This window comes from Erpetoichthys calabaricus, chromosome 18 (genome assembly GCF_900747795.2).
Source record: "Erpetoichthys calabaricus chromosome 18, fErpCal1.3, whole genome shotgun sequence".
Classification (NCBI taxonomy): Eukaryota; Metazoa; Chordata; class Cladistia; order Polypteriformes; family Polypteridae; genus Erpetoichthys; species Erpetoichthys calabaricus.
In genome coordinates this window covers 6,148,078-6,175,645 of record NC_041411.2, presented here as the reverse complement: position 1 = coordinate 6,175,645, position 27,568 = coordinate 6,148,078, and the positions used below count along the sequence as shown (strand labels likewise).

The window sequence follows — 27,568 nt, the reverse complement described above, 5'->3', positions numbered from 1 at the left end:
AGAGCATGCAATCTCAGATCTTTAATCGTGACGATGACCCAAAGCCTACAGCCACCATTTTGACACTTGAGTGACTCTGGTTGTCCTGGAAACCCCCGCAGAATGTGTGTGGTGAGACCTGAAGATGGCACTTCACAGACACTTCCCGTCTAGTCTAATGGAGCTTATAGGGTTCTGCCAGGAAGAGAGGGATCGATTGTTGAAGATCCAGGTGTGCCAAGCTTGTAGAGTCTTACCTGGGGCCAATCAAAGCTGGAATTGCTGCCAGAGTGGCTTCTGCAAATTACTGAATGAAGGCTGTAAATGCCAAAATGGGTTGGACGGGCATCCCGATCAAAAGAGGGGATTGTTCCTTACCTGGACGGGAGGCTACTAGCGGGCAGACAAGCATCCCAGCCAGGGGGGAAGCAGAGAAGTTCCACACCCGCAAGTAATGGGCAGAAGGGAATGGACGAACAGCTCACTGAAGAGAGAAGATGCCACTGGAGACTCTTTATTTCCCCAGGACGCTAGATGGCAGCAGCCCTGGATATTGGTGCCCAGGACGGAACCAGTAGGGCATGCTGGGAGATGAATTCTGGCAACACAGCCCTGCTGGGGTCCATAGGTGCTGCAAGGGTGACGCTGTAGGGAGATGCGTTCCCAAATTCATGGGGCATCCATACGACTCAATAAAAGGGGCCACACTCCCCTATTCAGGCGCTCGCTGACGGCCCGGTCCCATCACAAGGGTCTTAATCCTTTCTTGGATGAGAGATTTCCATTTTTAAAGTTATGATAAATTTGCAAAAAATGAGACAGAAAACGTCTTCATGTTGTCATTACGGCTTATCGAGCGTAGATCGACGGACCCAAATTCAAATGTTGGACGTGAGCAGAAAGTGAATCCACTTCTTGAATGCACCATTCACTTTACCTCCCTGGAGGTCTCTGTTGCTGCCCTGGCCAGTGTGCTCCCCTTTAACCAAACGTCAAGTATAAATGGGGGGGTGGGGGGAGGTCTGAAAACCAACTGGGTGAAGTGTTCATTCATTCGCAACATTTCTCTACCCTTCATCAAGCGCGTTGGACCGAGGGACTGAGGAAGCACAGAAAACGTTGGCCTCCAGGCTGGGAGAAGCTGAAGAGAAAATCAAAGTCCTTCACACAGGTGGGTGTCCTGCGGAGCCCCTCTTGTGGTAGCGATGGCGGGCGCCTGAGGAGGGTGCGGCAGACAGGCGTTACTTGCATTTTCACCCACACTAAAAAAAAAACCATGCATGGTAAGAAAGACGAAGATTTTGGGGGTTCCTCCCCATATGTTCAAATTCCTGTTCTCAGTGGGGGGCCGAGTAGTCACTTAGGATGGAGAAGTGAGGGTACAAAGCAGCTGAGGAGGAAGGAGGTGTGTCCGGGGGGAAGTGAGGTCACTGATAGGGAAGGTTCTGGAAGGTGGATTTAGGCAGGCTTTGGTTCAGAGGGTTTGGAGGGGAGCGCACCCCACTAACCCTTGTTTCAGCAAATCATGCCCCACTAAGCCCACCGTCTGCCCCCCATGCACTCATGTGTGACAGCATGTTGTAGCCGTCCACCTACAGTGGAAAAATCCTCGCAGGGATGGTAACACCGCCAGCCACAAAACCGAAGCGACCGGTCGATGATTCGCCTTTTGTGTATTTTTGAGGGACACAGGTGAGCAGCCTGGACATCAACGGGGACCAATCACAGAATGAGACGTCGTAACGAGCAGGAACCAATCAGGGAAGGGCAACGTAATTAGCATGAACCAGTCAGAGTGCGATTAGAGTCTGGGCAACATAATCAGCATGAACCAATCAGGGAAGGGCAACGTAATTAGCATGAACCAGTCAGAGTACGATTAGAGTCTGGGCAACATAATCAGCATGAACCAATCAGGGAAGGGCAACGTAATCAGCATGAACCAATCAGAGAGTGATTAGAGTTCTTAGTAGTTTTTAACCCCACCGAAACACGGAGACTTTTGTAAAACGCTCTCCCGAGCCGTTTTGGAAACGCAGACTCTTAATCACACTCTGATTGGTTCATACTGTCACAGACGTGACTCCTCAGTCTGCGTCCTCTGCCGCTGCACTCGTGCGGCGCCCCCCAATAACGATTTCCACCCCATCGGTTTTCGGTTTTCTGTATTCGCCATTGTGGATACGCAAGCTGCCAATGAGACGCCTGACCGGCGCACCTCATTGCCGTTTTCGGGCGTTCTGATGTGGGTGGAGATCGTTTTCGTACACCATGTGTGGATGGAAATCGTTATTTCGCTTGTTTAGTAGCGTGAATGTAGTCTTAACCTTCAGATGAGTTGCCACCTGTTAAAGTGCAAGAGTTCCATCCTGCACTGTTGTTGGGTGCTACATGTGTGGCAGAAAATCCCAGAGAGCGACAAAAATTGGACAGGAATCACCTTCAGGGTCAGGGTTTGAGGGTTCCCAACAAGGAGGTCCACAATGGCAGGAGGACACGGATTGGACTGGCAGATCCAAGTTTTTAATGAAGACCCTCCTTCAGCTTGGAGATGGTTAAGGCGGGCAAAGCAAACCCCCATTTAGTTTAGATAGACGTGGGACGGTGAAAAGTTTGGGTGGTACGTTATTTGGCAAATGTCACAAATGGTGTTCATCTCTCAACTTTTGCAGCTTTGGTGACCACCCAGAGGGAGCTTCTGGATCTCAGATGCAAGTCTGATGAAGAGGCAGCCTCCAAGTAAGTGTCTGCCGGCTTCCTTCTCCCGCTTTGGGGGGGGGTCTGTTGGGGCTGGCTGATCAGTTCAGTCGGGCGGAGATGGCCGTCGTTTGTTTTGGGTGCTCTGGAGGGAGAAAGAAGCGACGGCTGATACCCTGGTGTAATGTCCTCTCTCCCCCTTAAACCGCCCGCTGGGGCGCTTCATCTATTTGAAAAGGGGCCAGACAGCAGAAGATCCTGGAGCCGGAACGTTGGCACACCTGAGCCGCGGGATTGTCTGGGAAGGTTGGGCTACTGGAATTTTGGAAAAGTAGTGGTGGTCCACTGAAGCAAATCGGGCAATCAGACTGCCAAGAAAAAAACAAGAAAGTGTTTGAGAGAGTGCTGGAGGCGAGAATCACGGACACACGTAGTTAGGATTCATGGCTGGGAATGGACCAACAGATGAAGGACCCACCAAAGTAAAGCTGAGCATTTTCTCATTTTTTGATTTTGCAGGGCAGAGGAAGTCGGGCTGATCATGACAAATCTGGAGAAAGCAAATCAGGTGAGAAAACGGTGCTGATTGCATGTAATTTACATAATGATCCCCCCCAAATCATGGAGGGTTTTTTTTTTTTTTATAATTATGCCGACTCCAAGACCAAATCTGTTCACGTCTGAGACAAGGGCATCAGCCAGATGGCTTTCCTCAAGTGCCACTGATTGCTTCATGTCTGTGATTTCTGCAAGTGACACTTCAGCAGCAAGTTCTTCGGGTTTTTTATTTGTTTACCGAAACTGTGCTGTGCACCAGGAAAGCGTCCCGATAAAGCATAGATCCTGGCTTTCAAATGTGATTGGCTTTTCAAATTTGGGGTCGGCCTCAGCCCACAGGCTGAGAAACCTTCCTGAATTCTGGCTGCTTCAAGAAGGATAATGCGCCATCTTGCTGTTTGCAGAGAGCTGAAGCTGCCCAGAGAGAAGTCGACAACCTGAGAGAGCAGCTGGCAACGGTCAACAGCACTGCGCACCTTGGATGTCACGCCGTTAAAAGTTCAAGTGGGGTAAGCAGCCACGCTCTCCACCTGAAGAAAAGGATGAATGTCTGTATGTCTGGCCAGTTGATGTGGCTCTGTCATTCCAACAGATGGCACATCACACACATTAACACTGCTTTTACGAATCCCATACCAAATGGCATATAACAGAGACATCTGCATTACATTTTTCATTACAACAGATGGCACATCACAAACATTCACTCCGCTTCTACAAGTCCCACACCAAATAGTGCACATGTATGTGGTGCAGTTGTCATTCCAACAAATGGTGCACCACAAACATTCACTCTGCTTTTACAAGTACCATACCACATATTACATACGTATGCAGTGCATTTGTTATTCCATCAGATGATGCATCACAAATATTAATTCTGCTTTTATGAATCCCATACTAAATAGCATATAACAGAGACATGTACATTGCATAGTGCAGTACAAATGTTAACACTGAAATCGATATTGATTACTTGGATATAACAAAAACCAACAGATGGCATATCACCAACATTAAAGCTGCTTTTACAAATCGCATTCCAAATGGAAGGCGCATCACGAACATTAAAGCTGGTTTTACAAATCCCATTCCAAATGGCACATAACAGAGACATGTGAAATGCATATATCATTCCAACAAATGGAGCATTACACACATTAACACTGCTTTTACGAATCCAATACCACATGGCATAACATAAATACATATGTATAGCATTTGTCATTCCAACAGATGGCACATCACAAACTTTAACACTACTTTTATGAATCCAATACCAAATGGCATCTAACAGAGACACATGAATTGCATTTATCATTCCAACAAATGGTGCATCACAAACATTAACACTGCTTTTATGAATCCCATACCCAATGGCATAATGCAAATTCATGTGCATTGCATTTGTCATTCCAACAGATGGCATACCAGAAACATTAACAGTGCTTTTACAAATCCTGTACATTCCAATGGAAGATGCACCACAGACATTAACACTGCTTTTACGAATCCCATACCAAATGGCACATAACAGAGACATGTGCATTGCATTTATCATTCTATCTGGTGGCACATCACAAACATTAACACTGCATTTATGAATCCCATACCACATGGCACACAACAGTGACATATGCATTGCATTTATCATTCCAACAAAGTCCCTTTATCAGGCTTCTTTTCGTTTGTTTCAGTAAAACACAACAATACAATACAATACAGTTTATTTTTGTATAGCCCAAAATCACACAGGAAGTGCCGCAATGGGCTTTAACAGGCCCTGCCTCTTGACAGCCCCCCAGCCTTGACTCTCTAAGAAGACAAGGAAAAACTCCCAAAAAAACCTAGTAGGGAAAAATGGAAGAAACCTTGGGAAAGGCAGTTCAAAGAGAGACCCCTTTCCAGGTAGATTGGGCGTGCAGTGGGTGTCAAAAGAAGGGGGTCAATACAATACAATACACAGAACAGAACAAATCCTCAATATAGTAAGAAATAAAAAAAAAAAAATATATAAATTTTAGAAGTACAGAGTAGAATTTAACAGTAAATGATATATCCCATAATAAGATTTGTATTTGTATAGAGTATACAACAATACAGTTCTTTCTCTTTTTTTCTTCTTCACCCCCAGGTGAGCGTTGTCCAGGTCCTCTCCCAACTCTCCCGGGTTTCAGGTAGCCTGAGGGAAGCATTTCCAAATCAGAAGGAAACTTCCCAAAATCGGGACAGTCTAATCCCTGGTGGCACCCATGGAACCCAGCAGGGGTCTCTCACCAGACTCTCATTCCCAGCATTCCCTGATATATGGGAGCAGAGATACAGGAGTGCTGCCCTCTAGCACCTCAGGGGAGTATATACTCCAAAAAGGTGATCTCTCCTGTATCTTCCATTATCGTGGTCTCCTGGCTGGGTAAATTTCTTCCATCCACCTTTCCAGGAATGCCCATCCACTCATGTAATGCCAGCCTCTTATTTAGGGTAGGCAACAGGGGTCCATCTCCGTTGGAATAGAATTTCATCTATGTCATCCATTACAAGAGGTCCTTCAATAGAAATTACCCTGCCACCGTCTGCTGTAAAACTACAGGGTTTTAATCAGCGATAGCAGCTCTGAGTAATTCAGGAATTTTTTTGGGAAGCTGCTTGAGTTCTTCACAGGGGGTCCGTAATTGTCCTGCAGACTCTAATTGCTGCGGAATCGGGTGGTCCCAGTGTCTGCTTCTCACTACACTGACGACACCTTCTCTTCAGCACTGTGATCGCCAGACATTCAGGAGACACGACATCTCACAACCCACAAAACGATGACTGGAAATAATGGCAGTCACGCGTTCCCGGCAAAACACTCCTCCGAAAACAACAAATACCTGGAAAATGTTTGAAAAATGCCAAACAAAACACGAAAGACCCCAACCCTGAAGTGTGAATGAGTGAGTAGGACTCGTGACGAACGTGACCCGTGAGCCCCTTCCCTTCACGTGTCTAGAGCTTATTATCATAACATGCATGGTGGTCTTTTTTTGTTTTTTCGTTCAAAAGGAGAATGACGAGTCTTTGAGCTCAGAGTCGAAGATTGAGTCGGCTCTCACAGCTAAGGACCGGGAGATCATGCAGTTACTGAAGGACGTCCAGCGACTGCAGATCACTCTGCAAGAACTTCAGGAAAGTTCGACGCATCGCATTGCCGAGATTGAGCAGCAGCTCACCTTCAAGACGGAGGCCATCGAGGTAAGGCCGGCACTCTGCTTCTTGTCTTTGAGTAGATTCGGTTTGATCAACTTTATAATCCTATTGGGTGGGTGCAGATGCATACAGCAGCAGAAACGTAAAAAGAAGACAAGAATAAAGACTCGCAGGACAGAAAATACGGCCAATCGATCGCTAGGTAAATCAAAAGTAAAGTAAACTGCTCAAAAAAAAGGAAAGGACCACTTTGAAAACCCATCAGATCTCAATGGGGAAAGAAAATCCTGCTGGCTCTCTCTGCTGCTATGGACTGATATGGTGATGTGTGAGGAACGAAAGGATGGAAATGAAAAGGATCAACCAACAGAGAGAGGGACACCCCGAAAATCAGGCAGGCAGGCGAGTCCATTGTGCAGAAATCTCATTGCAGCAACTCCAAATCTACTCGGTAGTTTGTATGTCCTATGTAACATCTGTGGAAAGACCAACCTCGGCACACCAATGTTGAAACCTACCACACATTTATTTACAAAAGTCCCGCACACAACCCAGTGCCCCTGCACCAAACACCCTCAAGGCCGGGCTTCTCTTAAGTCCTCTCTTCGCCGCCTCCACTCCTCTCCTCCGAGCTTCGTCCTCTTCTACCCAACTCCGGCTGACGACTGGAGGGAAGCTGCCCCTTTTATGCCCACCTGGACGTGCTCCAGGTGCCCTCTGGCCAGGAAGGGTGTTCCTGGTATTCCTTCCGTCGGCACCTCCAGGTGTGGTGGAAGTCCTGACATCCAGGGCTTCATAATCGTCCTGAAGGGTGGCCACGGGCCCCTATACGGTTGAGCTTCCATGCTCAATTCCCGTGGCCCCCATACAAGCCAAGGTGGCTGCCCTCTAGTGGTCTGTGGGAGGTACAGTCCCTTTCTCGGCCCTTCTAGGCATCCCGCCACACACCCTAATGAGATGACGGATGGTGTCCTGGGGATCTCCTCCCAGATTTGGACCCACTGAGCTCCTGGACAGGCTGAGGCGTTGGATGGACCGAAACATAATGTCCCACCCAGAGGTGTTGTCTAGCCTGTAGAGGTCTGTGTGTCCCTCCATAGATGTGCCTCCTCCCCAGACCATCACTGACCCACCACCAAACTGGTCATGCTGAACGATGTCACAGGCAGCATAACGTTCTCCACGGCTTCTCCAGACCCTTTCACGTCTGTCACATGTGCTCAGGGTGAACCTGTTCTCATCTGTGAAAAGCACAGGGCACCCGGCAGTGGTGGACCTGCCAATTCTGGTATTTTATGGCAAATGCCAATCGAGCGCCATGGTGCCCGCTAGAGGACATAGTCAGGCCACCCTCATGAAGTCTGTTTCTGATTGTTTGCTCAGAGACATTCACACTTTCATTTCTTTGAGCAGTATATATTGTTCAGATATCTCAAAATAAATTAACGAGTGAATTGAATGGCCTGATAGCAGTGGGCAGAAAAGACGCCCAGAGGCACTTGGTGGAAAGAGCCTGTGGCTAAAAGTGCTCAGAGTGAGCGCCACCTGGAGGGGATTTTTTTTTTTCATGATGGCATCCAATTTTGCCACCCCCCCTCTTTTCTACCAACAGCTTCCAGCATATCCAAGGTGTTTGCCACCTCCCCCCCCCCCAGGCTTGGAGGCATTGAGCTGGTAGATGATCTCCATTAGCTTGTAACACACATCAGTAGACCGGAGTCTCCTTAGCGTGTCCAGTCAGCTCTGTTGTCAGACCGGTCCAGTCTGCTGTTTGTCTGAACCCCCTGGTACATGTAGATCAGCGTGATGGCACACGCTTTCCTGATCAGTTTGTTCAGGCATTGAGCTCAATTTGGTTTCCCAGGAGGCCACAGTGGCTACTATGGACTGGTAGAACATCTCCATTAGCTTGATGCATTCATCAGTAGACCCAAATCTCCTTACGCGTGCAGTTTGCTGTTTGTCTGAACTTGTAGATCAACAGGTTTGTCACCATCCTCTTTTTCCACCACCATTTCCAGTGTGTCCTGGGTTAGCCCTGTGATGGAGTTTGCGTTCCTGATAAGTTTATTCAGGCATTGTCCTTCTCTTGAGCTCAAGTTGGTTTGCCCAGGAGACCACAGCGTAGGACACCACAGGGGCTACTATGGACTGGTAGATCATCTGCATTAGCTTGCTGCACACATCAATAGACCGGAGTCTCCTTAGCAAGTACATTCTGCTCTGTTGTCTGACCGGTCCAGTTTGCTGTTTGTCTGAACCCCCAGGTACTTGTAGATCAGCAGGTTTCCCACCATTGTCTTTACCACCAACACTTCCAATGTGTCCAGGTTTGGCCCTGTGAATGCACAGGCTTTCCTGGTCAGTTTGTTCAGGCGTTGTCCTTCTTTTGAGTTCAAGTTGGTTTGCCCAGGAGACCAAAGCGTAGGACGCCACACTGGCTACTATGGACAGGTAGATCATCTCCATTAGCTTGCTGCAAACTTCAGTGGACCTGAGTCTCCTTAGCAAGTCGATCTGCTCTGTTGTCAGACCAGTCCAGTTTGCTGTTTGTCTGAACACGTTTGCCACCATTTTCTTTTCCACCACCACTTTCAACATGTCCAGGGTTTGCCCTGTGATGGAGTTTGCGTTCCTGATCAATTTGTTCAGGTGTTGTGCTTCTCTTGATCTCAAGTTGCTTCTTCCAGGAGACCACAGTGTAGGACGCCACAGGGGCTACTATGGACTGGTAGATCATCTCCATTAGCTTGCTGCACACATCAGTAGACCTGAATCTCCTTAGCGAGTCCAGTTTGCGCTGACCCTCCTTGTGTTTTCAGACCAGTCCAGTTTGCTGTTTGTCTGAACTTGTAGATCAGCAGGCTTGTCCCATTCCTCTCCAGTGTGTCAAGGTTTGGTCCTGTGATGGCGCAGGCTTTCCTGATCCGTGTGTTCAGGTGTTGTGCTTCTCTTGATCTCAAGTTGCTTCTTCCAGGAGACCACAGTGTAGGACGCTACAGGGGCTACTATGGACTGGTAGATCATCTCTATTAGCTTGCTGCACACATCAATAGACCTGAGTCTCCTTAGCAAGTCCAGTCAGCTCTGTTGTCGGAGCAGTCCAGTTTGCTGTTTGTCTGAACTTGTAGATCAGCAGGTTTGTCACCATCCTCTCCAGTGTGTCCAGGTTTGGTCCTGTGATGGCACAGGCTTTCCTGATCAATTTGTTCAGGTGTTGTGCTTCTCTTGATCTCAAGTTGCTTCTTCCAGGAGACCACAGCGTAGGACGCCACAGGGGCTACTATGGACTGGTAGAACATCTCCATTAGCTTGCTGCACACATCAGTAGACCTGAATCTCCTTAGTGAGTCCAGTTTGCGCTGACCCTCCTTATGTTTTCAGACTGGTCCAGTTTGCTATTTGTCTGAACTTGTAGATCTGCAGGTTTGTCACCATCCTCTCCAGTGTGTCAAGGTTTGGTCCTGTGATGGCGCAGGCTTTCCTGATCCATGTGTTCAGGTGTTGTGCTTCTCTTGAGCTCAAGTAGCTTCTTCCAGGAGACCACAGCGTAGGACGCCACAGGGGCTACTATGGACTGGTAGAATATCTCCATTATCTTGCTGCACACATCAGTAGACCTGAATCTCCTTAGCGAGTCCAGTTTGACAGCAGCAATGAGCAGACAGCTGATGATGATGATAACGACGATGATGAATATATCAGTATTAAAACGAAATAAATTCAGACACGGTTATGAAAACTAGGACTTGTTTCCATTGGTTGAGCTGCTCCTGAGCCCAAATCAGCACTGATTTATAAGCAGAAAAATGTTTAATTCTAAAGTGTCAGCAGATTATAACTGAGAATCTCGGGGGTAGTCGCGTAACGTGATGATGGATTTTACCCGACCATCTTTCAAGAGGCCAAACAGCGGGTGAATGAGTCCGAGTGTGTGTCCTGTGTGTCCGCCCCCATTTCTGCCTATCAAAGTTCGAGTGTCCTGGGCTTTGTTCGCCAGGTGGGCTCCAGCACGATCAGGATTAAAGTTGAGGACATTGTGAGGTTCATCCTGGAGTAGACAGCAGTTACAGGGTGGTCTGGTGGTCCCGGGCTTTAAAATAAACACGTAGATTCCAATTGTTAACTGGTCTTTTGGGGAGGTTTGTGGATCCTTCTGTGTTGGTGGGCCCATATTGGATTTTTTCTTTTAGTGCCCATTCATGCACAAATAAGTTTTGATTTCTAACTTGAATGAGATGATTAATATTCAGATGTTGTTGCTCACTTAACTCTTTCCGTAGCGTCTCGAAGCCAAGTTACGAATGCAAGAAGACTACGAAGAAATTAAAACTGAGCTCAGGTAAGCCAAACAATCCCTGAATGCGAGGAAGTCGTGAGAAAGAGGAGTTGCATCCTAATGCCTTTCTCGTTCTTATCTGTTTTCCGTTTATTTTTTTTTTTTAGCATCCTCAAATCTATGAAACAGGCGTCCGCAAACACCTGCTCTTCCCAGGTAAGCCACTTAGATCTTTCAGCACCTGGTCACCTGGCGGATATCGGTACCAAAAGAAGTCCTCTGTAGACCCAAAAAAACGAGACGTGAAGACGTTAGGGATAAGCGAACCCCGCCGAATTCGAGTCTTCTCGGTGGAAATGTGGAAACGCGTTGGATTGACGTCAATGGGGAAGGAGACAGTGGACTGGTGTGGGGTATCCTTGAGGACTAGAGAAGCGTCTGCCACCAATTAATGCAGCCAAAAAACAATAAGTGATGCGAGCCGTCGGGCATAAGTGTTTATCACTGTGCCACCTCTTCTTTGTAGTGGGGAGGCTGTGTTTCCCCCTTAGAGAATAGCCATCACAACAGTCATAGCAGATTGCATAAAACTGCCTGTGGTGACCCATCATGACGCCCTTCAAAAACCGCACATGACCCTCTCCAGTTGAATAAAACGAGGACTCATGACTCAAATGGCAGCAGCCCACCCGTAGTTTAAGTCACCAAGCTCTAGATCAAAGACCGAGTACAGAAAATGTAAAGGCAACATGGCATGTATTCACTTCCAATACTGAATAGAAGAAAATGTAATCTACAATTTCATAAAATACTAACATGAGTGTGTCCAGGCCCTTAGAGCAATCTGATTGGTCAAAGTGGCTTTGGCGTGATTTGTCACAATGGCCTGAGTCTGATGCGATGAAAAAGGAAGTGCGACTGTGTGAGACGCACAAGGAGGAGAAAAGACCCACACCTTTCAAAGACGGAAAGTATCACACCAGACGGGAGGGGAGAAAGGCAGCACGAAAATGACGAGAGCATCTCAGCAGCGGGACTTTATGGGAAAATGCGTTTGAGAAAAGCAGCGTGGGTGAAGAGACGTTAGTGACGTCGTAAGACACACACCAAAAGAGTCGCCTTGAAAGATGGAAAGTATTAAAACCGGACAAGAGAGGAGATATCGGCCACAAAAATAACGAGAGCATCTCAGCAGCGGGGCTTTATTGGAAAATGCGTTCGAGTAAAGCAGCGTGGGTGAAGAGGCGTTAGTGTGGTTGTAAGACACACGCTGAGAGAGTCGCCTTGAAAGATGGAAAGTATTAACACCGGACAAGAGAGTCGCCTTGAAAGAGTGCAGAAATGGGCCACAAAAATAACGAGAGCGTCTGAGCACCAGGGCTTTATGGGAAAACGCGTTCAAGAAAAGCAGCGTGGGTGAAGAGACGTTAGTGAGGTCGTAAGACACACACCGAGAGAATCACCTTAAAAGATGGAAAGTATTAAAACCGGAGAATAGAGGAGAAATGGGTCACAAACATAACGACAGCATCTGAGCACCGGGGCTTTATGGGAAAATGCGTTCGAGAAAAGCAGCGTGGGTGAAGAGATGTTAGTGAGGTCGTAAGACACACACCCAGAGAGTCGCCTTGATAGATGGAAAGTACTAAAACCGGAAAAGAGAGGAGAAATGGGTCACAAAAATAACGAGAGCGTCTGAGCACCAGGGCTTGATGGGAAAACACGTTCGAAAAAAGCAGTGTGGGTGAAGAGGCGTCAGTGTGGTCGTAAGACACACACCGAGAGAGTCGCCTTGAAAGATGGAAAGTATTAAAACCAAACAAGAGAGGAGAAATGGGCCACAAAAATAACGAGAGCATCTGAGCACCGGGGCTTTATGGGAAAATGCGTTCGAGAAAAGCAACATGGGTGAAGAGACGTTAGTGAAGTCGTAAGACACACACTGAGAGAGTCGCCTTGAAAGATGGAAAGTATTAAAACCGGACAAGAGAGTTGCCTTGAAAGATGGAAAGTTTTAAAACCGGAGAAGAGAGGAGAAATGGGCCACAAACATAACGAGAGCATCTGAGCACCAGGGCTTGATGGGAAAACGCGTTCCAGAAAGGCAGCGTGGGTGAAGAGACATTAGTGAGGTCGTAAGACACACACCGAAAGAGTCGCCTTGAAAGATGGAAAGTATTAAAACCGGACAAGAGAGGAGATATCGGCCACAAAAATAACGAGAGCATCTCAGCAGTGGGGCTTTATGGGAAAATGCGTTCGAGAAAAGCATCGTGGGTGAAGAGATGTTAATGAGGTCGTAAGACACACACCGAGAGAGTCGCCTTGAAAGATGGAAAGTATTAAAACCGGAAAAGAGAGGAGAAATGGGTCACAAAAATAATGAGAGCCTCTGAGCACCAGGGCTTGATGGGAAAACGCGTTCGAAAAAACCAGCGTGGGTGAAGAGATGTTAGTGAGGTCGTAAGACACACACCGAGAGAGTCGCCTTGAAAGATGGAAAGTATTAAAACCGGACAAGAGAGGAGGTATGGGCCACAAAAATAACGAGAGCATCTCAGCAGCGGGGCTTTATGGGAAAATGTGTTCGAGAAAAACAGCGTGGGTGAAGAGGCGTTAGTGTGGTCGTAAGACACAGGCCAAGAGAGTCGCCTTGAAAGATGGAAAGTATTAAAACCGGACAACAGAGTTGCCTTGAAAGATGGAAAGTATTAAAACCAGACAAGAGTGGAGAAATGGGCCACAAAAATAACGAGAGCGTCTGCGCACCAGGGCTTTATGGGAAAACGCGTTCGAGAAAAGCAGCGTGGGTGAAGAGACGTTAGTGATGTCGTAAGACACACACCGAGAGAGTAGCCTTGAAAGATGGAAAGTATTACAACCGGAGAAGAGAGGAGAAATGGGCCACAAACATAACGAGAGCATCTGAGCACCAGGGCTGTATGGGAAAACGCTTTTGAGAAAAGCAGCGTGGGTGAAGAGATGTTAGTGAGGTCGTAAGACACACACTGAGAGAGTAGCCTTGAAAGATGGAAAGTATTACAACCGGAGAAGAGAGGAGAAATGGGCCACAAACATAACGAGAGCGTCTGAGCACCAGGGCTTGATAGGAAAACGCATTTGAAAAAAGAAGCGTTGGTGAAGAGGTGTTAGTGTGGTCGTAAGACACATGCCGAGAAAGTCGCCTTGAAAGATGGAAAGTATTAACACCGGACAAGAGAGTCGCCTTGAAAGATGGAAAGTATTAAAACCGGACAAGAGTGGAGAAATGGGCTACAAACATAACGAGAGCATCTCAGCACCAGGGCTTGATGGGAAAACGCATTCGAGAAAGGCAGCGTGGGTGAAGAGACGTTAGTGAGGTCGTAAGACACACACCGAAAGAGTCGCCTTGAAAGATGAAAAGTATTAAAACCGGACAAGAGAGGAGATATCGGCCACAAAAATAACGAGATATCTCAGCAGCGGGGCTTTATGGGAAAATGCGTTCGAGAAAAGCAGTGTGGGTGAACAGATGTAAGTGAGGTCGAAAGACACACACCGAGAGAGTCGCCTTGAAAGATGGAAAGTATTAAAACCGGAAAAGAGAGGAGAAATGGGTCACAAAAATAACGAGAGCGTCTGAGCACCAGGGCTTGATGGGAAAACGCGTTCGAAAAAAGCAGCGTGGGTGAAGAGATGTTAGTGAGGTCTTAAGACACAAACCGAGAGAGTCGCCTTGAAAGATGGAAAGTATTAAAACCGCACAAGAGAGGAGATATCGGCCACAAAAATAACGAGAGCATCTCAGCAGCGGGGCTTTATTGGAAAATGCGTTCGAGTAAAGCAGCTTGGGTGAAGAGGCGTTAGTGTGGTCGTAAGACATACACCGGGAGAGTCGCCTTGAAAGATGGAAAGTATTAAAACCGGAGAAGAGAGGAGAAATGGGCCACAAACATAACGAGAGCATCTGAGCACCGGGGCTTTATGGGAAAATGCGTTCGAGAAAAGCAGCGTGGGTGAAGAGCCATTAGTGAGGTCGTAAGAAACAAACCGAGAGAGTCGCCTTGAAAGATGGAAAGTATTAAAACCGGATAAGAGAGTCGCCTTGAAAGATGGAAAGTATTCGAACCGGACAAGAGAGGAGACATGGGCCACAAAAATAACGAGAGCGTCTGAGCACCAGGGTTTTATGGGATAACGCGTTCGAGAAAAACAGCCTGGGTGACGAGACATTAGTGAGGTCGTAAGACACACACCGAGAGAGTCGCCTTGAAAGATGGAATGTATTAAAAGCGGAGAAGAGAGGAGAAAGGGGCCACAAAAATAACGAGACCGTTCTGAGCACCAGGGCTTTATGGGATAATACGTTCGAGAAAAGCAGCGTGGGTGAAGAGACGTTAGTGAGGTCGTAAGACACACACCGAGAGAGTCCCCTTGTAAGATGGAAAGTATTAAAACCGGAGAAGAGAGGAGAAATGGGCCACAAAATTAACGAGAGTATCTCAGCAGAGGGGCTTTATGGGAAAACGAGAAAAGCAGTGTGGGTGAAGAGGCCTTAGTGCGGTCGTAAGACACAAACCAAGAGAGTCACCTTGAATGATGGAAAGTATTAAAACCGGACAGGAGGGGAGAAATGAGCCACAAAAATAACGAGAATGTCTGAGCAGCAGGCCTTTATTGGATGACGTGTTCGAGAAAAGCAGCGAGGGTGAAGAGGCGTTTGTGAGGTCGTAAGACACACGCCGAGAGAGTCGCCTTGAAAGATGGAAAGTATTAAAACCGGACAAGAGAGGAGAAATGGGCCACAAAAATAACGAGAGCATCTCAGCAGCAGGGCTTTATGGGAAAATGCGTTCGAGAAAAGCAGCGTGGGTGAAGAGGCTTTAGTGAGGTCGTAAGACACACGCTGAGAGAGTCGCCTTGAAAGATGGAAAGAATTATAACCGGACAAGAGAGTCACCTTGAAAGATGGAAAGTATTATAACCGGACAAGAGAGGAGATATGGGCCAGAAAAATAATGAGAGCGTCTGAGCACCAGGGCTTTATGGGAAAATGCGTTCGAGAAAAGCAGCGAGGGTGAAGAGGCTTAGTGAAGTCGTTAGACGCACGCCGAGAGAGTCGCCTTCAAAGACGGAAAATATAAAACCAGACGGGAGGTGAGAGAGGCTCCCGCGATAATAACAACATCGCCTGAACAGCAGGGCTTTATGGGAATGCTTATGCTGATGAGATGTTGAGCACCCTGACGGAGGAAGGTGAATGCGCTCAAACAGAAATGATGTAATTCCACCCGCTCCGTACAGCGCATTGCTGTCATGTTTTATTTTGACAGACGTTATATGATGTAATACATTTATACAAAATGCGTTGCGAAGCACACATATACTGAAACAGCCCTTTTTTGCAGTTTATGTACTGTGACAGATGAACCCCAAACCCTGGACACAACCAACACTAACACAGAGGATCTTCTTCTTCCTTCCCTCTTCTTCTTTCCATCCACCTCCATCCAGTGACTGTTGCCTTCTTTCCTTTCTCACTGAGAATGAGATTGAAGGGCTTCGTTTATCTTTCCAGATCAAATGGAAGCCCCCAAGATACAGGGATCATGAATCCCTACAGCACTGTGGGGCACTACAACTCCCATCATGCCCTGCTGGTACCCTGTATAATTACTGAGGACCAGGAATACTGCCAAGGGGGGGAAAAGAAGAGTCTTCCCCTCACTGGCGAGTCTTCCCATCTCAGTTAGCGGTCCCATACTCATACGGGGCTGGAATGCCAGTCCATTCTGCCATCCTCGCCAAGGCAGGATGTTGGATAATCCTGCCTGGCACTTAACCGTATAAATAAATAAAATTGTGATTGCTCTTTTCCTTTTTTTTAACTTCTTTTGTTCCCCTCTTTCTAATTTGTATGTCCTCTCTCTGATTCAGGACCCATCAAAGGCTGCCGAAGCTCTTCTCCTGGATAAAGAAGACTTCCTTCCATCCCAGAAGTTCCTGCTCGAGAAACCCCATCTCCTTACAAACAGCGGTAAGTAGCCACCTTGCCCTCCTCCGTGCTGAGCGGCCATAACGCAGGACGTTGGCGGCCTGATAGACCATTCACCATTTTGCTGCCCCGGGGACACCACAGGTCATTTGTGCCCCGCCGGCGTGTTTTTGTTTTTTTTTTTTTATTTCGCTTTCCCTGTTAACACATGAAAGGAATGTTGTGGCGTGTTGCGAAACATCTCTCGTGCCCAGGTTGTCGGACGCATTCTGTCAAACTGCACTCCTCTTTTTGATCTTCACACTAAAGACAAAAACAAAAAGAAAAACCGCATGGCGAACAGAATGCGGTTTAATTTATTTACTTGAATCCCCCCGGGTGGAGGAGTTTTTTGGGATCAAACGGGAACTCGGCTGCCACTCACATCTCTCCTAATTAGGAGTGGGGGCTCGTCACGAGTTTCAGCTCCAGAAATGGAGAGCCAGCCGTAGGACGGGCAGTGGAGGGGCTTGGAACAAACCGCAAGGGTCTTTTGAAGTTTTTTTTTAAAAGTCCTTAGAAGGGGGGAGCTTTCTTGGAGATACTTTGGGAAACATTTTATTCAAAATGTGTGTCCGTTTGACTTCCTCGTGGCTCCAGCAATGCAAATGATAAGCAAAATATAATTTATAACAGCTTAATGATTACAACGCTTCATGCATTATTATGCCATTTAGATGTCTTTAAATTTTTCAAAAAATGTTTATATCAACTAATTAATAATAGTTTTTTTTCAAATTGTAATAAATGATCTAATAATAATAATAACTTCCGATTGTAATAATAATAAATGAATAGTTGGTATTTGCCGCCGTAAGATAATTCAATTTGACTTCATTATTTATGGCTGTCATAGTCGGACTAAATGAAGTACTTATTAACGTATGGAGAACTTTATAATGATAATTTATGTCTCATTTACATTTTAGCATGAGGAGACATTGCTCTAAATGAAAATAATATTATTATCCATTTAGTTGTTGACCTGAGGCAGAAATGAGACGGCCACTTGCTCACTTGGCGGCTCGGTCGTCACGTAATTTGTTGGGCTTTTCTAATTCCTGTGCACCGATGGCCGTCAATCCTTTTCTTGCCACTTATTCTATAAGTCCCAATTTAGCATATTGTGCCATTAACATAAGAGCCAACCAGAGTGCAGCATACACACAAGTTGTCCACCATTGTGTTGTGAGTTGGAGTCCCAGATGCCCAGTGGAGGGGGAAATCCTCATAAACCCCCAGCAAACACAGCATCTTTATTGAGCAAAAAAGTTTTCGTTTTTCAAACAACAGTGAAGCTCCGCGGAGCACAACAGGCAATAGGAGTTGCCCAAAATGATTAGACAATCCAAATGGAAACATGAAGTCCCGATACAAGAAACCAGGGGATGGTCGAAAAACAGAGCCGAAGGTCCAATGAAATTTCAGTAAATCACCAAAGAAGCTCACCAACTCCCAAGTGCCTTCAGATGAACCACCAGCTTCTTCCCTGTCGTGATCCTGGTGGAGTTTAGAAAGCACAGCGGCCGAAAACACTTCCAAGGTTGCCCACTAGAGGGGATGGGGGGGGGGACACACCGTCAAAATACCCTGACTAGGAACCCAAAGGCCCGAGTGATGATATGATGAATGATGATAAAATAAAAGGTTCATTTTAGCATAAGATGGCTGTGTGAGTCCCAAAGCTCCGACGAGCACAAAGGAGATGCCTGTCCCAATTCAAAATCCAAAACATAACAATAAACACAGTCCCAATCCGAAATCCAGAGGCGAGGTCAACAAACAGAGCAAGGGATCAAAAAAATCAGTAATCACAGTCCCAAAATGAAATCCAAAGACAAAATTGAAAAACAAAGCACAGGGTCGAAAATCCATTAAACATACAATAGCACAGAAAGTCACGTTGAGGAACTATGGGAGGACCCCATTAAACAGGGTGATAGGCCGACCCCGGCAGTGATTGGCAGGTGATCCCGCCATTGGGGGGGCCACCCACAAAACACAAGGCCACTCCCCTTTCCCAACACACACACACACACACATGCAACCGTGAACACCAGCCACACCTTTATGAGGGCAGTCCCTGGTGTTGATGGACAGGTGGCCCCGCCTCCTGGGGAACCACCCATAAGACGCAAAGCACAGGCAAAGAAAAACAAAGCAGAAGGAACATTAGCATAGCTAAGGCTGAAATATATTGTAACTGACCTTAAATTTGGGACTATGAAGCCCCCTTGCAAAAATAATGTCAAAAATTCACAAGAAAAAAATAAAATAAATTTTTTTAAATTGTCACCATTGTGTTTTGTGTTTTGACAGAAGAGGACCATTCAGAAGAGGAGCCGCTGAGGAACTCCCTGTCCTACGCATCTCCCCAGAGTCACTCGCAGCCTCTCCTGGAAGGACCCTCCTCCCCTGATGCCGCTCAGCCCCTCCTGGGCGCCATGTCGGTGCACGAACTCCCGCGACCCTTCTCTTGCTCTCCATACCCTCCCGATAAGCTCTCGGTGGATCCTCTGCTACAGAAGCAGATGCTCTCCCCGCTCTACAAAAAAGATAATGGCAACCTGATGCCTTTCCCCACCGCCCTCTACGCCGCCAAGGCTGCCCTCATATCGGCCAGTAAGAGCCAAGCCACGGCCTGCGGCAACGAAAGCGGCCACCCGAGTGACCAGTCCGAAAGCGGCAGTTCCAGCACCGGTGAGGATGAGCAGCTGGACACGGCCGAGATTGCGTACCAAGTGAAGGAGCAGCTTCTGAAACACAACATCGGCCAGCGTGTCTTCGGACATTATGTGCTGGGGCTGTCGCAGGGCTCCGTCAGCGAGATCCTCGCCCGGCCGAAGCCCTGGAGGAAGCTCACCGTGAAGGGCAAGGAGCCGTTTATCAAGATGAAGCAGTTCCTGTCGGACGAGCAGAACATCTTGGCCCTCAGGACCATCCAGGTCCGCCAGAGAGGTGAGTGGCACCCTACGTTTTGTTGGGGTGTCAGGTGAAGTCTGTGTGTCCTCCCTGTGTCTGTGTGACTTGTCCTCTCTCACGGGTGTTTTGTTTTTCCTTCTCCTTCACCACTGAGATGATGTGGGTGTTAGGGTGGCTGGTGACTTTAAATTGGCCCACTGCGTGCGAATGGACGTGGCCCTGCAGAGGACCCCCGTCCCATCTAGGGGTGACAACTTCTTCTACACTGTGGCCGTCCACAGCACAAAATAAGTCGACAGACAAGTTCTGTGGGCTCCACCAGGCGTTGAGGTTGTCAGCATGGCCAGCGCATCTTGAGCTATGTTTAAATACGGGAGGGATGATTAGAGCCCCTCGGTCACAGACTCATTTAATTTGCTGGTTCATATTCTGAGGTGACATCGCAGTTCTGTTCTTGAGGCCATGTCACACGAGACCACTCCTTCATTTGCTTTATCTGAAGTTCATTCGCCTAGTCTGACATACCCACCCGCTCCCTCCAGCTAGTCCACGACTTGACCCTCAAATAGGCTGGATTTCATCTTTAGTTGTAGGGTGGGCTCTTCTTTTCATGAGTGCTGACATCCAGATGCACATGGAGGGTTTTGGACATCCCAGACAGGAGAGAAGCTACGGATGAGAAAAGAGATGGCATTGTTAGGGTTGGCGCCCCCTCTTGCTCTGTCAGGGTATTGCATACATTGTCTGATCCTGGAAGGTGACCGGTGTGTGACACCATTGATCGTCGGGAGTGTACATTGAGCGGGTTCAGCATACCCTGACATCGTCAATGACTAGAAGTCGTGTAGCGTGACATCGACTTTAAGCAAACGCAGGGACATTTTACTGAGGCCCTGATATCTGATGCCAGTGGGCACCGTCCCATTGCTGTGGATGCCACTGAGATCCAGAAGTGCTCTACTTCCATCAAAGGTCTGAGGGTCTCCTGAGTGAGGCTCAGAAAGCGATGAGGGACACATTCCTTCATGGCTGAGCTCCTCTTGTTAGCGTGCATGGTGACACCGCAGGGGACCGAGGAGGCTTGTCACAAGACCACGAATGCCACTAATGCTGTTTATTTTTGAACAGGGAGCATAACTCCAAGGATCAGAACTCCAGAAACAGGGTCCGATGATGCCATCAAGAGCATCCTGGAGCAGGCGAAGAAGGAAATTCAGTCACAAAGAGGAAGTGAGTTCATCTCCGGTTCATAAAATAAAAAAAGGGAATGTGGGGACAGGGGCGGCATGGTGGCGCAGTGGTAGCGCTGCTGCCTTGCAGTTAGGAGACATGGGTTCGCTTCCCGGGTCCTCCCTGCGTGGAGTTTGCATGTTCTCCCCGTGTCTGCATGGGTTTCCTCCGGGCGCTCCGGTTTCCTCCCACAGTCCAAAGACATGCAGGTTAGGTGGATTGGCGATTCTAAATTGGCCCTAGTGTGTGCTTGGTGTGTGGGTGTGTTTGTGTGTGTCCTGTGGTGGGTTGGCACCCTGCCCGGGATTGGTTCCTGCCTTGTGCCCTGTGTTAGCTGGGATTGGCTCCAGCAGACCCCCGTAACCCTGTGTTTGGATTCAGCAGGTTGGAAAATGGATGGATGGATGTGGGGACAGAAATTGAAGTGCTGGGTTTGGGCTGCAGGGCCCCGCTAAACATCCTGCCAGGGTACCCGGACCCCCTTGGGCCTTGTGAAACGTAGTGTCTTCTTGTATGTTCTGATGCTAAATAAGACGTCTTTGTGTGTGTAGCAGGTGCCACAACAAGTTAATCTAATAGAAAAGATGTTTTAGTAGCAGCATTTCAGGATTGGAGGTGAACGTCCGCTTTCCTCTCGATCCCCTGACACCCACTGTTCCCTCAACAGTCGCTATTGCCATTTCGTAGACTTCATAAGAGACCCTTATTGCTTTGATATGATTGGGCCTTCACAGAGACCTCCTTCCCATGTTGCCCTGACACAATCGGAACTTCATAAGGGACCCCTCACAATTATTGTTTTGACACAGTCGGGACTTCACTCATATTGCTTCAGTGCAATCAGGACTTCACAGGGACCCCCCCACTCCCATATTGATTTGACATGATCAGGACTACATGGGGGACCCTCTACCTTTATTGTTTTGTTGTAATTGGCACTTCACTGAGGAACCCACCCCCCACCCTTATTGCTTTGAAGCAATTGAGTGTTCATATGGGACCACCAACCCCCCCTATGATTACTAATGCGACATGATCGGGACTCGCGAGGACCCCTTCACTCATATTGCTATTGCTTCTACACGTTCTGGACTTTACAGTGGACCCCCACCCGTATTGCTTTGACGCGATCAGGACTTCATAAAGGACTGCACACCTTTATTGCTTTGACACAATTGGGCCTTCATTAGGGACCACCCCCCCCATGATTGTTGATCTGACATGATCAGGACTTTGTGGTGACCCCTTCACTCATATTGCTTCGACGTGTTCTGGACTTTACAGTGGACCCCCCACCCGTATTGCTTTGACACGATTGGGTCTTCATAAAGGACCCCACACCTTTATTGCATTGACACAATTGGGCCTTCATTAGGGACCATCCCCCCATGATTGTTGATCTGACATGATCAGGACTTTGTGGTGACCTGGCTGGAGAGAGAAGGATCAGGTCAGCCCAGCTTGATGTGTTGCCTACTGTGATCCTCACCAGGAAGAGCAGAATGGAACAGAAGGTGAGGAAGATGATGGTGATGCTTGAATTGGGCAATGTGTGCTTTGCTCTCACACAAAATTTATATCAGTGGAACAAAACTTGGCGGGGTGAGTCAGGGTTAGGTGGCGGAGTGCTTTCTCACCGATGTCCCGTCTTCTCCGTCCCTCAAGGTCTTAAACTGTGACTTTTGAATGAAATGACAGATTAAACAACCTTTGGGCATATCCAAGCTGGCACATGTTTCGAATGAGGTTACTCAGGGTTAGGGTGGCATAATGTACCAGTACTGAAAAAGTACCAAAAACCTAAAAACGGTACGGTACCACCGTTAGTTTTCAAAGATCCTCTGCTCAGCAATTGTTTTGCCATGGAGTACAAAATTCCCTGATTCTCCGCAACCCACTCTTGGATGTGACCCTCTAATGACTCCACAGGGGGCGAAACCTCCCCCCCCCCACACACACACACAACCAATGGGGAAGCGCTGCTTGTACTGAAGTGGAGTGCAGCATGGTAGGGAAGCGTGTGATTGGGGAGGCTGGAGTGGAAGTTGAGAAATGATTCGTGACTTGTTACGTTACTGTTTTGGTACTGGTACTAAAGTCAAAATTTCGGGACCGATCCAACTCTACTCTGGATAGGTTTCTGCGAGATGAGACTTCGATTTGTTATGTTGTGCTTTCCTTTCAGGTGACGGCAAGTCCCAATCCGCCGCCACCTCGGCCTGCAGCAGTAATGGCAGTAGCAGCAACAGCTCCGACGACACCATCAAGAGCATCCTGGAGCAGGCCCGACGGGAGATGCAGGCCCAACAGCAGGCGCTCCTAGAGATCGAGTCCTGCAACCGAGGGGCCGCAGCCACCCAGGCGGACAGGACTGCACCGTCCGAGCTGAGCAAGGCCTTGCAGCCGGCTGCTTACATTAAACAGGAAGAGGGGAGCAGCGGGGTGGTGTCCGCCTGTGGCATTGCGGTCACCGCTTGTGGTCAGACCCCCCTCAGCGTGCTCTCCCCAGCGGCCTTTGTTCAGAGCATCATTCGAAAGGTGAAGTCGGAGATTGGGGATGCCGGCACCTACTTTGATCAGCACTGGGCGGCCGAGAGAAGCGTCATCGCCGGCAGCACCGTGGGCATCACTTCCCGGCCTCTGACGTCGGTCTCCCCGTCCTTGTCATCGTCTTCCTCGGCGGGGTACCCCGCCATGCCACGTCCTTGGCCACTTCACACCGAGAACGGGGAGAGTTTGCCGAATAGCGAGGAGGCCTCGGCAGCAGAGGAGGAGATGTCCAAGCTGGTGGACGTGAAATGTGAGACGGATGTGTCGAGTGGCTGCGAGTCTCAGGGACTGGGCCGCCTGTCCTACTACCCAGCCTACGTGCCTCGCACTCTAAAGCCAACCGTCCCCCCGCTCACACCCGAGCAGTATGAGATGTACATGTACAGAGAGGTGGACACCATCGAGCTGACCCGCCAGGTCAAGGAGAAGCTGGCGAAGAATGGCATCTGCCAGAGAATTTTTGGAGAAAAGGTGAGTTCATTTTATGGTACCTGTGGTGGGGTGGGAAGTTGTTGTCACTGCCGACTGCTTCAGGATCCTCAAAAATCCTTTACAGGGGTTTTCTAATGACTTCTGGATGTCACCTGATGTTCACGTACAGATTCCAGTCTCCTTATTACTTAAATAATGGCCGCGTTTACTTTATCTTTGGCTTCCTGATCAATGAAAACAACGCCATTGTTATCACGTTACTTAGGGAATTAGAAAGTCAAACAAGCCACAGAGGCTTCCTCCTTCTCTTCACGCTTCAAAGAATGCTGACCAGAGCCACCACAAAACTGTTCAGATGAAGAAAACATCTCCAAAACCGTAGCACAGAGTGGTCTGCTACTGTTCCAGACCACACTAGTTTGATGGGCTGTCTCTGGACCCCCTAATCAAGTGACATTAGTGAAATTAGTGACACATGTCCTGTCTCTGTGTATCAGGAGCGCAAAGTGAAGTGCCGTCTGGTGACTGAATTGTGTGACGCATGCAATGGGTTGAGAAGGTCTTCAGACCCCATCACGCTGTGCACATTTCATTTGAAATGGATCATCTGGCCATCCTCGATATCCCATAATGAGAAAGAGTTTGAAAATGTGTCAAATATGACAAACTGAAATCTCACCTTCGTAGACGTATTCAGACCCTTCATTGACTACTTTGCCAGAAGTTCCTTTGGCAGCAATTCCACCTTTGAGTCTTCTTGGCCAAGTCTCTCACAGCTTTGCACATCTGGATTCGGGCAGTGGATTCCTTTTTTTTTCCTGGCAGATCCTCTCATGGGAAGGGGAAGGGTCCATCTTCAGGTCTCTCTGCACATCCTCTATGGGGTTCAAGTCTGTGCCACTCAAGGACTCGTCCTCGAGCCCCTCCAGCGTTGTCTTGGCGGTTTGCTTTGTAGCTTTGAGCCATCACTTGAGTCGGAGGTCAGGGGTCTCTCTCTGTTTTTGGCTTCATTCCTCCTTCCCTTGATTCTGTCCCTGCGCTTCCATAGCACTGATGTTGCCACCAACATGCTTCACCGTAATGATGGCATGAGGCAGTGCCTGGTCTTCACCAGATGTGGTGCTCCAGAAGTTCAAGCTTTGTCTCATCAGACCAGTGAATCTCCATCTTGATTCATCCTTCCTTCAGTTCTAACCAATCTTCCTGTCCCTGCACCCCCATATCACCCATAGGGGTGGTATTCACCAGGTGATGAGCATTGTCTGTGTCAAAGATGAGACAAGAGCCATAAAAAGATTTGGGGTAGCCACTTGTGTAATTTTCCTGGCTGCAAAATGGAATTTGTTAAGGAACGATGTGTACAGGTGTGAGTCCAAAATAGGACTTACCAGTGAGGTTGGGATGGTGGATTTTTAAAGTGCGACAGAGGAAGCGAGGTCATTATGATTGAAACTGGAAGTGATGTCATCAGGTTCGTGGCCGGAAGGGGCGTCTTCTGGGCCAGAAGTGACGTCATGGAGGCCAGGCGGAATTTCCTGTAATGGGTCTGCAGTGGGAATTGAGAAAGGATCAGTGTAGCTTCCACCCCCTGGTCTGGCATTTCTTTGAGCCCTTTAGCTGCCTCCCATGCGCATGTGTGTGCCACCACCAGACGTGGTGCTTGGAGTTCTGCCCAAAGACTTCAGTTTTTGTCTCATCAGCCTAGATGACCTTTTCCTTCACGCTCTCCGAGTCCATTGGGCTGTCGTATGGAGTCCTGCTGAGATAGTGAACCTTCTGACAGGTTCTTCCATTTCCACAAAGAACATCTGAAGCTTTGTTAGAGGGACCTCCCAGACCAAGACCCTTCCTTGCCCTTGCTACTCAAGTTTTGGCTGGATGGCCAACTCTAGGACGAGTCCTGGTGGTTCCAAACATCTCTCAGGCTGCTGTGCTCACGGGAACACTGAAAGCTTTCCAAAATGGTTTGATGTCTTTGCCCTGAAGTGTGCCATCATGGAGGTCTACAGAGAGTTCCTTGGACCTCATGGCTTGGTTTTCATCCTGACGTGCCATGTAAATTGTGGGACCTTTCTACTCACAGGTTCATGTGTGTCTTTCTAGGACGACTGACTGGATAGGTGGACTCCAAGTCAAGCCCTAGAAACATCTCAAGGAGAATTAGAGCAGACACAGGGCTAATTTGGAGTGCCACACCAAAGGGTCCAAATACTGGTGGGAATCAGCTGGTGAGACTTTCTGGTCTCATGGTTTTCACTTTGTCAGATTTCTCCATTTCAAATGAAGTGTGCACAACGTGAAGGGGTCCGCAGATGTCCTAAATCCACTACACCGGCTTTAATCTTTAAAGATGTCTCCGTCTTGCATTCCAGGTGCTCGGCCTGTCACAGGGGAGTGTGAGTGACATGCTGTCCCGACCCAAGCCATGGAGTAAGCTGACTCAGAAAGGACGAGAGCCATTCATCCGCATGCAGCTTTGGCTTTTGGATCAGTTAGGCCAAGGCATCAGCCAGACGGCCAGTAACAGCAGCATGCTGGGTAAGGACGTGGATTACATGGTGTGCTCACCTTCAGCGATCCAATAACTTGGTTGTCCACGCCTTAAGGGGCCAAGGTGGTGCTAAAGGGCTTGATATTTGAAGCCATACCTTTGAGGTGGCACCACGGTGATGGACCTGTGTGGTAGCCTTCAGAGAATAAGTTTAGGTGGGGAAACGGTCTGTGCCACCCACAGGGGGTATTTGTAAATGTGCTGTAAGATGAAACAACAAAAACCAAGATGAAGGTTTGGGGTGTCCACCCCGTATCCCTGAAAGGAAGGCAAAAATTTAGAAATTGGAGTAGCCATAACAGACCGAGTCCTGAAATCCAAGAGACAATATGGCGGATCTATGGTGGGTTTCACAGGAAGGGGTGTGTTTCGTGGGCTGGAGCTGCGAGTGAGGCCAGGCAGGGTTTCCTTCTGAGGGTCTGCACTGGAAAGAGAAGCGTGTGCTTGTGCGCCGCCCCCCGGTCTGGCATAGAAGTACATTTATTTAAGCCTATCGACTGCCTCCCATGTGCACGTGTGTGACAGTGCATTGACAACGGGTTCAGAGGTCTCTTTGGAGACCACCATTTCCTCAATTTGTGAAATCCGAATCAGAGTATCGGGTGTGAAATAATTGGCCCTGACACACAAAAAAAGGTTTGGGGCAGCCCCCCGTATAAAAGAGCAAAATAAGATGCACAGATGGAGTCCAAAACCGAACTGATCACCTGAAGGAAGTTGGTGGGGTTTTAAGGTAGGTCAGGGGAAGTGACATCACTGAGGCAGGAACCGGAAGTGATGTCATTGTGGCAGGAAGTGATGTAATTGAGACAGGAACAGGATGTGATGTTACTGGGGTAGGAACCGGAAGTGACGTCATCGAGACAGGAACAGGAAGTGATGTCATTGAGACAGGAACAGGATGTGATTTCACTGGGGTAGGAACCGGACGTGATGTAATCGAGACAGGAACAGGATGTGATGTCACTGAGGCAGGAACTGGAGGTGACGTCATCAAGACAGGAACAGGATATGATGTCACTGAGGCAGGAACCGGAAATTATGTCACTGAGGCAGGAACCAGAAGTGATGTCACTGAGGCAGGAGCCAGAAGTGACGTCATCAAGACAGGAACAGGATGTGATGTCACTGAGGCAAGAACCAGAAGTGACATCATCGAGATAGAAGC

General features: G+C 48.1%; 1 protein-coding gene across 2 annotated transcripts in view; it reads left to right on the top strand.

Annotated features, from left to right (window-relative positions):
• Positions 1–27,568, top strand: part of cux2b (cut-like homeobox 2b) — a 261,308-nt gene that overhangs the window by 222,281 nt on the left and 11,459 nt on the right. For both annotated transcript variants that reach the window (XM_051921205.1, XM_028825274.2), the window contains exons 7-18: positions 1,062–1,150; positions 2,652–2,718; positions 3,196–3,244; positions 3,639–3,743; positions 6,277–6,465; positions 10,704–10,762; positions 10,867–10,915; positions 16,619–16,718; positions 19,035–19,673; positions 20,766–20,867; positions 23,053–23,888; positions 26,222–26,387. In XM_051921205.1, coding sequence (XP_051777165.1) covers positions 1,062–1,150; positions 2,652–2,718; positions 3,196–3,244; positions 3,639–3,743; positions 6,277–6,465; positions 10,704–10,762; positions 10,867–10,915; positions 16,619–16,718; positions 19,035–19,673; positions 20,766–20,867; positions 23,053–23,888; positions 26,222–26,387 — 2,450 coding nt within the window. The remainder of the gene's footprint in view (positions 1–1,061; positions 1,151–2,651; positions 2,719–3,195; positions 3,245–3,638; positions 3,744–6,276; positions 6,466–10,703; positions 10,763–10,866; positions 10,916–16,618; positions 16,719–19,034; positions 19,674–20,765; positions 20,868–23,052; positions 23,889–26,221; positions 26,388–27,568) is intronic.